The sequence below is a fragment of the Phragmites australis genome, chromosome 6, assembly GCF_958298935.1.
Source record: "Phragmites australis chromosome 6, lpPhrAust1.1, whole genome shotgun sequence".
Classification (NCBI taxonomy): domain Eukaryota; kingdom Viridiplantae; phylum Streptophyta; class Magnoliopsida; order Poales; family Poaceae; genus Phragmites; species Phragmites australis.
The window spans coordinates 7,117,121-7,133,100 of record NC_084926.1 but is presented as its reverse complement, the minus strand read 5'-3'; the positions used below and the strand labels follow the sequence as shown (position 1 = coordinate 7,133,100).

The following is a 15,980-nucleotide window of genomic DNA, read 5'->3' as shown; positions in this document are numbered from 1 at the left end:
CAGAAAAAAGATACGTAGTATACTAGGATACTTAGCTTGTGATAACTGCTACTTTATTCTTCATAATGACAACGCCACTGATAGCCCGGTGGTTGCAGTGCAGGCAATGGGTGTGGAAGGGTATTCCCTCGTGAAGGTTCTGCCTTTCGGCATTGCCTATAAATAGCCTTCCGCATCGTCCATCCTCGCCATCCTCGAGAATTCAGAGACCAAAATCGATCGATTCTAGCTGTAGGAATCTCAGGAGTGATGGACAGCAGGAGAGAGACCCCGGAGACCTTGAGGTACGATGATAAGAGATGCCATTCTTCTAGCCTTCATTGATATGCGTACTACGATGATCACGCACTCTATATGGTGTCACACTGCACTGTCTCATAGATGCAACACCTTAAACATTCTTCTGTTCTACCCAATTAGCAAGGAACCTCACTAACCGATGCAGGAAAACGTATAGCTTGATTTTTAAACATGCCCATTCCTTTCATGTTGTAACTCTATATGCTAGATTCAGGTTGCAAGGTATGATATGCATGCTGAAGCATGCCTGTGTTGTCTTGTAATCTGGAAGACTGGAGTCTGCTATACATCAAACTAAATCTTTTGCATTCTATGCCCCCATCAGGAACAAATGCGCAGCATGCTTCAGGCAGTACAACAGGATGGAACACCTGGTGGAGCACATGAAGGTCTCCTACCACTCCGTCCACGAGCCCAAGTGCAGCGTCTGCAAGAAGCACTGCCGCTCGTTCGAGTCACTCAGGGAGCATCTCATCGGTAAGGAAGAATTGAAAGACGGCAACTTACAGCTGGATGAGTGCTCCATTGCTCGCTGACGCTTCTTGTTCTTGATCTTCAGGGCCATTGCCGAAGGTCGAGTGCGCGCGAGTGTTCAGCGTCCGCGGCTGCAGCATCTGCCTCAACATCTTCGACAGCAACACTGCCGTCAGATACCACCGTGCTGCCTGCCAATACTCTCGTGCTGCTCCGGTAATGGTTTATGATTTATCCGTTCATATACTTATATTCAGTTCACATAGGAACTCGGATGCATATGTATATAGCTCTTCTAGTATTTTAGTTGAAATTAGAATCTAATATTTTTCCCTTTTACGTGGTCTCAGATGCCCAGGGGTGGCATAAGTGGTCGTGCAGTTGCTCTAGCTTGTAAAATGGTAGGAGGAGGGAGTGACGGCTCTGTGGACCTTTGTGCAAGGGTGTGCCTCATTGGAGAAGATGAGAACATCATCTTTCAGACCTATGTGAAGCCTACAGCTCCTGTTACAAATTACAGGTAATTGACATTACCTTGGAATCCATTTCGTCTTGTACATATTGCTTGAAGTTGAAAGTAGATAAGAAAAGATATGGACCGTTTTCTGAAATGAAACGGAGGAGCTTACGATTTACGTGTTCAGATACGAAGTGACTGGGATAAGGCCGAAGTACTTGATGGACGCAATGCCACTGAAGCTTGTGCAGAGGAGGATCCAGGGCATCCTCTGCAACGGGGAGCCGCTGTGGAAGTTACGCCCAAGGAGTTCTGGAAGGGCAAGAATTCTTGTTGGCCATGGCCTGGATCATGATCTTGAGGGCCTAGAGTTGGAGTACCCGGCATTCATGATCAGGTGAGGAGCATAAGACAAATAAGTCAGTGGTCTTCTTTCTAACATCTGTAGATATTGCTTACTGGCTATGGTTCAGGAATCAGGAGTCAAAGTTGCGATAGTGTTTTCTTCTTCTTGACATCAATTGTTATGCATGTGCAGGGACACTGCAAACTACCCACCACTGATGAAAACTAGCAAGCTGAGTAACTCCCTAAAGTACCTCACACAAGCATATCTTGGGTATGTGATGCCTTTTCTTTCTTTCTTTTGTGATCTTCCCTTTATTTTTTTAATAAATCTAACGCAGTAAGGGATTCCCCTACTGTTTCCCCTTCAGAAAAGCATATCTTGGGTATGCCACTTCCTAACTGATTTACTGATCTACACAATCTATCTACTCTTTAATATTTGTGTAATGCTGAGGAGATCGTCTTTTAATCCTATATTCTAGGTACGATATCCAAACCGGTATTCAGGATCTTTACGAGGACTCTGTGGCAGCAATGAGGTTATACATCCGGATGAGATCACAAGCTTACTCGAGAGACTACGCCTCCGGTTCGGGCGAGGTGCAGAACAACTACCCAGCCTGGAGGCAGAGGGAGCTGGAGAGGATGAGCCCAGAAAAACTCCTGGCACTTTCAGCATCAGACTACTACTGCTGGTGCCTGGATTCCTGAATTGATCGGTCAAAGCGAATAAGGCAAGGCCAACATTGTTGGTTCATTCACATTCCACCTATGACAATAATCTTTAGATGTACAAGTAGCTCGGCTTGGGACTTGACTATAGTAGGGTTAATTATAATGTATAAACAAGTGATTCTATATATCTGTAACGTTTTCATCTAAATATTGGTAGATATAACGTTTTCATCTAAATATTGGTGATTTAGAGCTGTAATATTATCATTGATGGTATTACATGGCAAGAGGGATTCCCCCTTAGCTTTATGAATCCAGAAAATGAGAAAAGCGGCAGCACATAAACTATATGCCAAAACCAGATAAAAATACATATGTAACTTCGCATAACAGACGAATGAAAATACATTTTGTGCAGCCTGTCAGACTATTTCCATACTATACAGTATACAAGTATACATACATAATCATGAAGTAGATCGTACCTGGCAAGTCAGTGAAGAATTAATCAAGTTTCCGAACTGTTGAAGAAGAGTCTTACACTGGAGTCATTGAACTTTCGGCACTGCTTAGCTTCTGCCGGTGGAATCTTAAGGTTGGACTCAGCCGGTTTCACCTGCTTGCCGTTCCTCTTGTCCTTGGACTGGCACCTATTTATCTTGATGAACACAATACACTGCCGAATGATTGTCAGCACCGTGAAATGCATCTCAAAGTTGTTCTTGATGACAGGAGGATGGCGCAGATTGGGCCCATTGTTGCTCCAGGTGTAGTTCTCGATGAAGTACACACAATCTGTTCTGGCCCTGAATGAAACCTCTCGTAGAAGTTCTTCAGCTTGCCTTATCGATCTCATGGCCTTCTTAAATGTCAGTACAATGATCAAATTAAGCCCTGTAAACATATGTTAATTAACAATCAGATCTAACCTTGTGAGCATATGTTAAGTAAAGGGTGATCAGATGCAAATTTTTGATATGCAAGAATTTTTTGTAGCTGTGAAAGAAATAAAATCAATAAACGGCCAATGTTACTTGCAAAAGTTACAGTAGGTTGGAACCAGCCTAAACAGCAAAAGTTGAACTGGCAAATTTACAAGCCTTTTTCCTGCATGGTGCAGATTTGCATCTCAGTCAATGTTTGTGGCATTGATGACATAGCATCCGAGATTTCTACGGAGAAAAAGATGATTTAGATTATAATCGAAGGGGCACCAAGCTCCATGTTTTTAAGGATCCGATCTCCATGGCTGTTGCTGCTGCTGTTTCTGTATGGATTGGGCCTCATGCGGAGACGGACCATATAAATAGTACAACAAGCAAGCCCCGTGAGAAGTTCGACACTTCTAGATGACGACTGACCTTTCGCCCTGACGGCGGCAGAGATCTCCGCGAGGCGCTTCACGGCGGCGTTCCGCTCCTTGGTGGACGCGTCGCAGTGGAGCACCAGCACCACGCACTCTGGATCCCCACCGCTGATCGCCGCGTCGATGTCCTCCCTCGTCAGCCTCCCCGCCTCGGGGAGCGGCGGCGCGTCCAGCAGCTCCACCACCATGTCATCCGACATGCCGTCCTCAGCCCCGGAGACCACCGCCTTCACCCTCCGCCGCCGCCTGGGGCCATCGGTCCCGCCTCCGGGAGGCGATGCCTCCGCGCGTAGCAGCAGCGGGACGTCCTCGCCGGCCAGCGCGCGGCACGCCGTGTTCACCAGCGAGCTCTTCCCGTGCCCCCGGAACCCCTTGATCAGCACGGACGGGGGCGGCGGCGAGGCCTCCTCCTCCGCGCCCCCGCCCCCGCCACCATCGCCGTCCTCCTCGTCGGCGATGAGCGCGGCGACGGCCTCGTGGATCTCCCGTCTGAGGGAGGCCACGGCGTCGTCCCGGCGGAGGCGTGCCGCGACAATGAGCGCCAACGCGCCGGCGGCAGCTGCGGCGGCGATCTTGAGGAGGAGGAGGTGCTGCCGCGGTACGCGAATCCGGCCAGTGGGGATTTTTGTAATAAAAAGTATTTGTGAGGGGCTATACGAAATGAAATCGATGGATCATGCATCGATATTGCCATTACTATTGGCATGCATTGCAAAGCCAATGCGTTTTAGGGAAATTTGGAAGAGGATTCGCAGGAATAGAGTTCGCCTTTTAGATGAAGCGCCATGGCGAGCAAGGATGGAATATGAGCACAAGCGCCACGCATGTGTATGGTTTTCTTGCCTCACGAGGACACGAAAAGAATCAAATCATACGCACTGATGCTTGCTCTTTTGGCCTGTTTTAGGCCTACCAGTAGGGGCACATGTGTGTAAACACACGTGGATTCGATTGAGGATATATTAATTCGAAAAAGTATGGAAAGTAAATAATTGAAGATTGAATATATTTTTAGACGTATTAATTATGTGTCTGTCAATTGAAATCGAAGACTCTGTCACTCGAGTGTTGTTTGTTCGATCGTCATATGATTCATGCGTCTGCCGAAACCGAGATTAACTCATTCTGTCTATTATCAGGCCCATCTCATGTTATTGGATCCGGATGAACCCATATTAGGTGTGTTATTTCGACTTCGTGTTGTCTTCAAACCGCGTGCCCAACTCCAGTTTCATCGAGAGAACGAGGCGGAGGCAATTTCATCGGCGATGATGGCGATTTTAGGCGGCGGAGCCCTCACAACGGTTATATTTGACATTGAGTCTAGAACTTGTCCTTTGTATTTGGTCGATCTCCTTCTTCCTCTCTCGTGCGCTCAATAGGTTATTGTCTTTGTAGTTTGCGCTTTGTTCAGTGACTATTCCCCATAATGCTTTCTCTGTCGTTCGATTTGTTGTCTATGCATTCGGTTCAAATTGGTTGATATGTCATATAGGGTACTTTTTCTTATCAGTTGGATCCAATTTGCCATGATTTGATCTAGTTTCTTTGGATTTTGGTTTTCTTGAGTTTGACCATTATGCTCTCTATTTGCTTTGTGCGTTACTAGTGAATGATTAGACAATTTAATGTGCATTATGTTTTATGTATTATTAGTGAATAATGGATTATGCGTCCTGATTTGGGCAGTTAGTAGTGGTAATAGGGCTACTTTATTGCGGTTATATGTGGTTTGAGTTTGTAGATCGTGAGTTATTGTTATGATTAACTATTGTTGTTTTCCCTATTTAATGAGGTGTCAATAGTATCGTTAGTCATCACTTGCATTAGGCACATAGTTGGTGTTCCTTCTCCTTCAATTTTGCTTCTCTGTGTTCACCATTACTGGAAGAGGAGGTGGTGGAGGAAATGCAACGGGATTAGGATGGCATGTTGTTGGTGCTCATGTAGTAGGATTTTCGGGAGCGAATGCTAATGGAGGTGTTCTTGGAGGCTTTGCCAGTGTTGATAGGGAGGCACACATTTTGCCCTCTATTAGTGACAATCTTTTCACTTTTCCTGGTTTTTGCTCTTTTGTTGTTAGAGTTATTTTTTTAGGGATGTATATGACAGGATTTTTGTGGTGACATTATGTATTTATTCTATTATTTAGAACATGAATGCGTTTTGTGTTGATGTTATCTTCGATGGAATCATCTACAGTTCATTTTAGTCCTCTACTCATTCTCAGATGTTGGATGGACAAGTAGTGATGTTTGGGTAGCAGATTGTGTCTTTTGCTTTTTTTTCGTTTACTAGTTCTTGCCATGAATGATAGTGGAAAGAGAATCGTTGTTCCTAGCAAATTTAAGTGCTCTCATTTTGTTATTACATGTCAAAAGATAACAGTATCAATGAAAGATGTTAATATGTACAATATTGTTTGAAGACTAGGTCAGAGTCAACATGAACTATAAGTTCTACTTCTTTCAATTTATGTGTGTACTCATATATATAGTTTTTATATATTTGTAATCAATAGTTATAGTTTGCTTCTTTTGATATAGGAAAATTGTAATTGACTATAAGGGAGTCAAAGTAAACTTCAGCTTCCTTGAAAATTCTCTTAAACCTGGCAAAAATATTCAATATTTTATAGTCAATGCCATGTGCAAGAAGATATTCAATTCTATGCAATCTCGTGAATCATATAAGCATTACTTGTTCACAAAAAGTTGGTGTAAGTACCTATATCATATATCCTTTTGTATAGATCATTTGGTGGTTAATTTTATATTCTTATTAATTCACAACTATGTTTGTACCTTTAAAATTATTTGATGAGTAATTTGTCATATGAGAAAAAGAAGGGATACCTTAAAGAGAACACGATCAACTGCTTTAAGGGTGCAGAAATGGCCAGGAGATTATATTCTTCAAATCTAGTACATTTTACATATCAGCTAAATTTTAATTTTCTATGTTTCAGTTTTCTGTTTCTTTCCTTAGTTAGGGATTTTTGTCCCATATGTACTAGAAATTTGTATATGTTATATCTATTGACTTTTTTTTAGGTAAATTGGCTCTATATCTTTCAATCTCTTGTTCCTTTATGACTTGTCATGTTTTATATAATTGATTTTGCATTTTTTTATTGCATATGTATTTCCATATTCACTAAGGGCATTGGTTCGTTGTTGTAGTGCATTTTAAGGGCGGATGATTTGTTATTCTAGATTCATGTCAGCGTGATTTTGGCGAGTATTCAGACTACCATAGGAATTTCAAAGCCATCATTGTGAGTTCAAACTATTCTTTGTTTTATACTATCTTCAATTCATCTGTGGGCTAATATGAAATCTTAGTGAATGTATCTATCTCTTTTTTAATCCTAATTAGATTCCTAATTTTGTTAAGACTTGGGAAGAGACTATAAAAATGGACATGTGATTTTATAGATATAAAACTATTTTTGCTAATGTCCCTCAGCATTCTATCGAGTATGTTCTCTTCTCCATCTCTCGTACCTATATGTATTCAAGCTTTCTATACTAGATATTTCATAGAGTTTCCCACAGTTTCATTCAGAGATGATTAGAGCTTTAGGAACCATTAGTCAATATTAATCACTAGTTTTCTCAATCAAACATTTCAAATATTCGTATCAAGTACATGAATGAGATGATTTTTCACGATTCCAATACTGAATATGGTGACATCGATTTAGTGAAGCAATATGATAATGATGTATTGATATTTGGTTAACGACATGAATTTACCTATTTTCACCACCTATACGAATTTTGTTGTAAATGAATGTATCTATATTGTTTTGCAGGTTTATACTAAATATTTCCAAGACCCTATTTTATAACAAATACTACACTTATTTGCTTGTAAATATGTTGTTAAGGCATCCTGATGGTTTGGTACTAGTCATATACTTGTTTAGATTTTGATGCAATGGTCAATGACCCTATTTTGTAACGAATATTGCACTTATTAGCTTGTAAATATGTTGTTCTGGTGTCTTGATGGTTGGTACTAGTTTGTGTTACTATATCTATTTTGTACTTTGTTGATTTTACTTTTTGTTGAAGTCTTGTAATTATCCATTTCTCTTACAATTAGTTTCAAGCTTCCTCGATGTTATTTTTAAGTTACTAACTGGATGCAGAGATTTGTTGACTTGCATATACTCGAGCACATGTACATATATATTGGTTATACCTTGTCAAGCTGATGTTGTTTCGTCCTGAACCAAGGATGGTTTGTTACTTACAGGTCAGTCCATATGTTTTTTGCTAGTTATGGTTCAATTTGCGCTAGGATTTTAAGGTCATAAGTAGTGTTGTCTTGACTTTGGAAATGCCTTATCTACTAGATGTTGCATGTGTTTCGGCTAGGTGACAAGGCAAAAATCTGATATAGTACCATATTCTATCATTGCTTTGAATCATTGATATAACATGCATAATCTATGAGTACTGGTGTCACGTCTTGAAACTGTAATCATATAATTAAGTCTAATTATGCATCATTAGGGTCATGATTAATTTTGGGGTAATTTATTTTTTCATACTAGAGCACTTTGATTTGAGTTAATCGGATGAGAGAAAGAAATTCGGAGAGAAAAGAATAGAATTCGCAGTTAAAATAGACTCTTTTCCATAGCACGTGGACCCCATCAGGCGGACCAACCACCCCATCTCTCCAAAGGGGGCAGCTACTCACTCTCACCTACTCCATCTCTCTCCCACCCGTGTAGCCCCAAAGGGAGCAGCTCTCTCTCTCTCTCTCTCTCTCTCTCCCCCCCCCCCCTTCTTCCCCCAAAATCTCACCTCAAGAGAAGGAATCGAGGTATGCATGTGTTACTCACGCGTTCTCTAGCTCACAAACTTCCCATCCATCTAATTCATTTTCGTTTTCCCAAAGGATTTGAGCCGATTTTGATGTCTTTTGGTGTTCTTTGTTGAAGCACAAGAAGCATCAGAGTTCTTCCTCTTCCTGAGCCTTTTCCCCTTCAATGGATGGTCCTAAAGCTCGAAAAAGTACCTTGGGTGAGTCTCCTATGCTCCCATGGCACGGATACGTGTTTTGGTTGGTCGAAATCCTTGGTTTGGAGCTTTGTTGCAAAATGCCCGAGTTCTTGATGTTTTTGGAGCAATTTACGAGATTTTGGTGAATTTGAAGTAGGGAATCGAGTTGATATGTTAGTAAGTTCTAGACCCCATGAGCCATTGCAAAACCTTGCTCTTTGGTTTGGAATCGAATCAACCAAAGTTTCCCCTCGAAATTGCTCTCTGCGCAATGTCCGAAGACTCCGGACAAATGTCCGGATAGTCCAGACTTCCCAGAAAAGGGATGTTGAATTGTACTGAAAAATCGTTAGGGTTTAGGATGCAAGTGGAGTCTAGAACCCTTTGTATAGTGCATATATATGTCTATGTAGCATAGATTCGTCATGCGAGTTGAATCGATCGATGAAACAACTAACATGTTTTCCATTGAAAGTCCAGAGTGTCCGGAGAATTTTCTGGAGGCTCCATAGCTCAGAGAGTCTGGAAAACTTTTCAGAGAGTTCGGATAAATCCGGAGAGTTCGAAGATTTTCTCGGAGTCTCCGACCTCATGTTGGTTTTTCGATGTACTTTAGATCGCACAGTTGTTATTCTTTCGCATGTCTTACACTTTTAGCGTATTGTTATGCATATTGTAGCATGATTTGTTACACTTTATTCATGCTCATCATTGCATACATTCTTCTCTAGTGAGCGAATAACCGATGCGTGACCCGGCCACGGTTGAAAGCGACGCCAATCTCCCCTAATTCTATGAGTGTTGCGCGGGTAGCATTAGGCGGTCACCTGAGCAGCAAGGCAATCATCTAAGCATACTTCTCCTATTAATTTGGATCATATGCGTCATATGTAATAAATTACGTTTTATGTATGTTATGCATGAGTTTGAGTCGATGTTGGGTTTATGATGGGTAGAACCTATGTTGATGCACTAATTCTCTTGTCTTAAAAAATTGTGATCTGTATCCTTGTAGCTTGGGTTTAATATGGTGTTATATAACTTAAAATATCATTCGTGACGCTTAGCAAGTGCTTAGGTCCATAGTAGAAGTTGAGCGGTGAAATGTTTCATAGTTCGTGAGCATAGGCTTTAATAACTTGCACAATGACCATAATGATGGGTTGATGATGTTTGTTAGATAAGTGATGAGGATGAGATGAGATGTGGGCGGTGTTAGGGGTGTTTGTCCTGACTGGATGTTGAGTTCCCTTGGTTAGGTCGGGAGAGTGACTCGGACACCATAGACCACTTGCATCGTTTAAGCATTGATCGTTCTTGCATTTGGCTTTAGTACTTTACGTGCTTACTACATGTCACATATGGGAATGATAAGCCGATTACCTTTGTAGCTTTGGATTTTTGGCGTGCGGATCGACGGTGTCGAGCATGAGGCCGGTTAGGGTATCCATTTTGCTCCAGGAGTAGTTTTGGATGACCCCTGCACCTATCGATGCATGATCAAATGGTCGGGGCTTATTGAAAAAGGTTGACATGAGTATCCCGTTGTATAGACCTGTGTGGTCATGCAAGTCGTATGGTCCTCAAGTCGTGTAGGGAAAGGAGTACCCCTGCAGTGTGTAAAAATATTTTGAAATGTCATGCTCTTGGTCATGAGCATGCTTTTATCCATTTGCCGTAGTCGTAGAGTTACGAGTGTGGATTGATGTGGTTGGTGGGTTGAGATAGTATTTTATAGATATTATTCTTATGGTTCTGTTTGCATATATGTTCAGTTGAGGCTTATGGGTTAGATAGTCGTGTTGGTCAAGTATAGATGCTCACATATGTTTATGTCAAATTTGCTTTCGCATATGAAGTTTACTTAACCATGCAGTCCTTTCTTGCTAACATACAAATGCATAATTCTTGGAGTCGGGCTATTTTTAAGTACCTATTATGGGTTAAGTCTTGCGAGTACCTTTGTACTCACACTGCTTTTTTCAGGTGCTACTGTCGAGGAGAAGTTGGTCTTGGCTCCTTCACACCCGCCGAGGGTGGTGGCGGGCATAAGTAGGCAACTACTCGAAGGTTGTGCTTTTGAGGTAAAGCCTAAGGGCATATGGCTTCGTCTATTTTTTGTTATCTTTAGCTTTTGTTTCTGCTATGTAGTTTTTTTATTGGTTAGTAGTTGAGTCGGTTTTTATCTCCTCCTAGCTCTCTTTTACTGTAAATTGTAATAATTTGGTAAATGCTTAAGAACTTGTAATTACGTGCTCCGACTGATCCCCACTGGAGATTATATGAGGGGTCAGCCCTTTCTACCTACATCGATAATAGTGGATTCAGCAGGAACTTAAACCAGTTTCAAGCCTAACAACCTTCTAACATACCCTAGCCAGAATAAGGGAATTATGGTCAAGGGGAAAATGAACGGTCAATGACGGAAGGAACAACAAAAATTTACGATAGTTTAATGTTAATTACTTGCTCTTTATTAAGTTGTATTGTGATGTTAAATGTTGAAAAAACATGTGTTCTGATCTTGGGTATAAAACACGTGTCGAGACTACCAGAATAATATTATGGTTAATTGTTGAAGTTATGATTAAGTAAATGATTGACTTAACAATTAATTTATATATTGTTTGGACAATTCCTTACATCTGAAAAAATTCACAATAGTACAAACATATTTTTATGCTTCATTACATCTAGTACATAAATGGTTCATCTAAAGTTTTTTTATTGGGATGTAGTCTTCCTCTAGTTTGATGGTCCTTTAATGCTCCTACTGTTAGTTGTGTTTTGTATCCCCCTGCAAATCAAATTCATGTAGCCTAGTATGCTTTCTGTGTTGTGTACTAAATCAAAGACTGTCGGAGGGTTAGCTCCTGTCGCAGGGATCCTGAGGGACCCCTTTTTAGAGATTCGGCCGGAGGGATGATTCTGAATAAGTTTGCTGGAGAAATAAATGGATGCAAATGCGATGGCGGGTGGGGTGGAATGATCTAATGCAGAAAAGAGTAAATGCGCTGAGGGATTTTTAGACAGGTTCGGGCCGCACTGCGCGTAACACCCTACTCCTGTGCGGATGCTATAAATGCCCTGAGATTGTCTCTCAGGAATGTGCTAGTTACAAGAATGTATGTTTATCCTAGAGCCTGGGGTTCCTTGTTCTTCGGTTTCTATGCTCGTACGAAGGTGTTCTTCGATCTCTGTTGGACTCTGTGTGCGCCTGTCTGAGAGTTTGAGCGTTGCCTATCAATTAATCCTCCCTATCTTCGTCTGCGCTGCCGGCCACTTTAAATACCCGCCGGCGGCAGCGTGCCCCAAATGGGAGGGCACAAGTTCCAAGGCACCATAAATGGAAAGGGCGTCATCATGGCCTCTGCGCGAAGTGACGGGGGTTGAAAACGCGCCCCGCGCCCGGTCTTCAGTCATCATGATGGCGCTGGCAACGGGCGCCGCGGAGAGGGCCCACCGGGCAGCCGCAGAGTGGCCCAGCGTGCCCGCCCGGTCTTGTTCGCCTGCCATAGCAAAGCGGCAGACGGAACGCCTCGGGCCTCGTGATGCTATCCCGAGGCGCGCCGGATGGCACGGGATGGGACCCGTGCATTAAATGTCCCCACGTCCTTCTGCCAGAATATGGCAGGAACTGACACCGAGCGTGGCGGGAGCAGTTGAAGGTGACAGGCCACGCGCGCTCTTAAATGCGGCATCGGACCTTTCACCGGCTGACACCTCATTGCTGGACCCCTGTGGGGGCCGCTGACGGGGGGCTTCCTGGGTCGTTGGGGAACCGAGTGCTCGGGGGTCACTGTTCACCTCCCCGAGCACTCTCTCCCGAGAACGCCCTCTCTTGGTCCTCGGGGAACCGATGGCTAGGGGGCCACTGTTCACCTCCCCGAGCACTCTCTCCCGGACTTGACCGTACGAAACCTGGGGGAACCGAGTGCTCGGGGGCCGCTGCTCGCAGCCCCGAGCACTCTCTCCTGGAACTTCCTTCCTTTGGTCCTCAGGGCACGCCCCTTCCGGTACTCGGGTCTCCTGGTCGTCGGGGGACTCGGGTGCTCGGGGGTCACTGTTCACCTCGCTGAGCACTTTCTTCCCGGTCACTTAGTCTTCGTAGATCATCGGGGAATCCGGGTACTCGGCGACCACTGATTGTGGCCCCGAGCGCCCTCTCCCGGGGACTTAGTCTTTTTTACCTTTGCAGGGATGACCCCGCCGGAGGGCGCCACGTGGAGGATTGCTGGCCTGGCCTCGGGATTCGGGGACCCCTGGTTCCTGATTCACCGACAGCAGCCCCCGGGCCCATTGGCAGGCGATGGCCCAGAGACTGTGGATGGGCCCTTTGTCGTCAACGAGGCCGAACCCAGCACCAACGCCACGCGGCACGCTTTTAGGCGCTGGCCTTTCCGGCCCGGGCTTCTGGTACGGCCCAACGGGGAGCCGAGCGGACGCGCGTCCAACCGACTCTCGAGGCGTGTGATAACGAGGCGGGCGGCGCGTGATAACGAGGCAGGCGGCGCGCGTGGCAACCGCGTAGATCGAGGAAAGTGCATCTGGCAACCGCTGACAACCGCGCGGCCCGAGGGAGATTCGCCTAGTGGTTGCGCTGGTTGAGGAAATCGTCCCACTGAGCGCGTCGCAGCAGGCGATGTTTGAATTTCCCCGGAGTATAAAAGGAGGAGGGGAGCGAACCACCCCCCCTCTTTACGCCATCTTTGCGATCAAGCCTTCTTCTTCCTTGCACTCCTGAGTTTTCGCCCTTCCTTAGGCAATCAGAGCACCACTCTTCCCCCACCGTTCCAACTCATCCCCCATCCTGACAAGATGCCGAGAGCGGGAGGAAGCCGCCTTGACAAGACACCCGATAGCGTGCTGCCAGAGTCCCGACTCGTGAACGAGGAGGCGGTGGATAAAGTGCGGAAGTTGATTGTGCCCGAAGGCCAACGGGAGGCCTCGGTGGTGAGGCCGGCGAGCTTCCCGCCGGTGACGGACCAGCCGGGGCGTATCGTTCTCTTCGCCTCCTTCGTGGCGGCCGGGCTGGTGCTGCCATTCTCGACCTTCTTCCTCCAGATCCTCGACACGTTCGGGATCCAGCTGGTGCACCTCAGCCCGAACTCCGTCGTCGCCTTAGCGGTCTTCGCCCACCTCTGCGAGATGTTCGTGGGGTTGCCGCCGTCGGTGTCACTCTTCCGACACTTCTTCGTGCTGTGGCCGACCGGGAAGAAGAGGGGCTTCTCCACCGCTGACAACGCCGGCTGCTGCAATTTTCGGCTGCGGGACGGCCTGGCGGAGCAATACATTCCCCAGGTGCTACGTTGCAAATGGGACGACGGGCGGTGCGACTGGTTCTACGTCGACGTCAGTCCCCACGACCGCCTAACATTGCCGGAGATGGCGGCGGAGCCCCAGAAGTCAATCTGGGAGCCGCCGCAGCAGACGGACAAGCAGATGGAGCTGGTCCTGGATCGCATCGACTTCCTGCGCCAGGCCGGCCTCACTTCGGTGATGGTGGCGGATTACCTGCGCCGCCGCCTGGCGCCTCTGTGGGACCGGGTTCGGCCCCGTTGGGTGTACACAGGCTCCCAGGACATCACCAGGACCCAGATCGGCGCGGAGTGGGACCTGGACGATGCGGCGCTGGCGGGCCTGCTCCGGGTGGTGACCGGTGTGGAGGACCTGACCCAGGCGGAGCTTCCCTGAAAGGAGTTAGCGCTCTGCGCCGACCCGAGCCGGGTGGCGCTGCAAGCGATGATGCCCGAGTTCGACGCCCTGGGGCTGGTCGACCGGCCAGGGCGCGGGAACCCCGGGACTATCCAGATTCCCGGGGTGGACGAGGCGACCGACCACGCTCCGAGTGCCTCCGGTGGGAGCGCCGCCAGCAGCAGGCCGCAGACGAGCGGCAAGGGGGCCGCGGGCAGCCCGGCGCAGACGAGCGGCAAGAGCACCACGGGTAGCAGGCCGCAAGCGAGCGGCGCGGGCGCCGCCGGTGGCAGGCCGCAGACCAGCAGCGCGGGCGCCGCGGGCAGCAGGCCACAGGCCGGCCGTGGGGCGGCCGCAGGCAGCAGCTGCCAGGCGAGTGGACGAGGCGCCGCCGGCAGTGGGGCGGCGACATCGCCGGGGGACAAAGGGAAGCGCCCCCGGACTTTCGTTCCTACGCTGACGTCCTCGTCGTCGCTGTCGCCTCCGCGGCAGTGGCCGCCTGCGGGCGGCGCGAAGGAGGAAGGCCGGGGCGGCCAATCGTCCGGCGCGGGGCCCGCGACGGAGGCGGCATCTGCGGTTCTGGAACCCGGAGACCAAGGCCAGCACTCGAGCGGGTCTACAGTGAGTGCCCAAGCCGGCCCGCTGGCGGCGATGGGCACCCGGGCATCAGAGGCCAAAGACCAAGGCCGGCACGGGAGCGTGTGTACGGCGAGTGCACAAGACGGCCCGCCGCCAGAGACAGACCCCGCGGCGGACCCAAAGAGCCCCCCGCTGAAGAGGAGGAGGGAGGATTCCAGGCCAAAGCCATCGGGCCCGGAGTACAAGATCCCGGAATCGAGATGGCAGTACCGAAGACCGAAAACTGCGTAAGTTTCTCCCATTTCCCCGACCATGCCTTGCCTGGAGTGAGTTCGGAGACTGACCTTATTTTCTCTTTCAGGCCGCCTAAGGACGCCGCCGGAGACCAAGGACGGCCGGAGGCGCCGAGGCTGGCTCCTACCCCCGAGCCGAGCACGCCTGAGCCGAGCGCGCCGGTAGAGCCAGAGCCGCAGAGCGCATCGGCCGAACCAGAGCCGCAGGCGCCACCCTGCCCCGAGCCAATGGTAGAGGCCGCGCCCGAGCAGCCGGCATCGGCTGAGCCCTCCCCGAGCACATCGAGTACGGGGCGGATGGCCTCGTCGAGGGCGGTGCCTGTGTGGCAGTATTCGGGGACCCCGAGCCCCTCAGAGAGGGCTCGCAGGGGACCCAGCGCCAGGCTGTCGTCCGGTCGGCCTGCAGAACCCCTCCCGGACGTGCTAGGAAGCGCCCGGGAGGTGATCGAACGGCTAGAGGCAGCCGTGGCGGGGGAGAGGACCCAACTTGTGGTGGACCGTGCCGCCCTTGTTGAGGAGAGGGAGTGGCTGGCGGAGATCAGCCGCCTTTTGGAGGCCCGCGTCGCCGCGGCAGGCGCCGTCCACGAGAATGAGCAGCGCACGATAGAGGCAGAGCAGGAGGCCCTGGAGGAAATACGCATGGAGGCCATCACCGAGCAAGAAGAAGCCACCCGCCTGGGCGAGATATCGCGGCGGCGGGCCGCAGAGGTACTCGCCAGGAGAGATTGGTGCGGAATCGGGAGGACGCAATCCTGTCGCACGAGAGGGCGGTGGAG

At 48.0% G+C, this 15,980-nt stretch overlaps 2 protein-coding genes across 2 annotated transcripts; one reads left to right on the top strand and one right to left on the bottom strand.

Moving 5' to 3' along the window:
* Window positions 1-223: 223 nt before the first annotated feature.
* LOC133921408 (RNA exonuclease 4-like) lies at window positions 224-2,340 on the top strand. Its single transcript, XM_062366260.1, has 7 exons — window positions 224-284; window positions 626-777; window positions 860-990; window positions 1,125-1,294; window positions 1,419-1,628; window positions 1,770-1,916; window positions 2,062-2,340. Exons 1-7 carry the CDS (start codon window positions 250-252, stop codon window positions 2,288-2,290), a joined length of 1,074 nt encoding a protein of 357 aa, XP_062222244.1. The 5' UTR covers window positions 224-249; the 3' UTR covers window positions 2,291-2,340.
* LOC133922901 (uncharacterized) lies at window positions 2,337-15,213 on the bottom strand. The gene is made up of 3 exons (XM_062368428.1): window positions 14,491-15,213; window positions 3,616-4,279; window positions 2,337-3,148 (listed from the first exon to the last, which is right to left on the bottom strand). Exons 1-3 carry the CDS (start codon window positions 15,211-15,213, stop codon window positions 2,763-2,765), a joined length of 1,773 nt encoding a protein of 590 aa, XP_062224412.1. The 3' UTR covers window positions 2,337-2,762.
* Between the last annotated feature and the right edge of the window lie 767 nt (window positions 15,214-15,980).

Coding starts and splice junctions, on each gene's coding strand:
- LOC133922901 (XM_062368428.1), bottom strand. CDS start 15,213: ATGGGAGAAACTTACGCAGTTTTCGGTCTTCGGTACTGCCATCTCGAT. Junction 4,280..14,490: donor TGGCGGCGCTCCCACCGGAG/GCACTCGGAGCG, acceptor ATCGATTTCATT/TCGTATAGCCCCTCACAAAT. Junction 3,149..3,615: donor TGCCGCCGTCAGGGCGAAAG/GTCAGTCGTCAT, acceptor ATATGTTTACAG/GGCTTAATTTGATCATTGTA.
- LOC133921408 (XM_062366260.1), top strand. CDS start 250: ATGGACAGCAGGAGAGAGACCCCGGAGACCTTGAG. Junction 1,629..1,769: donor TACCCGGCATTCATGATCAG/GTGAGGAGCATA, acceptor ATGCATGTGCAG/GGACACTGCAAACTACCCAC. Junction 1,917..2,061: donor TTTTTAATAAATCTAACGCA/GTAAGGGATTCC, acceptor CCTATATTCTAG/GTACGATATCCAAACCGGTA.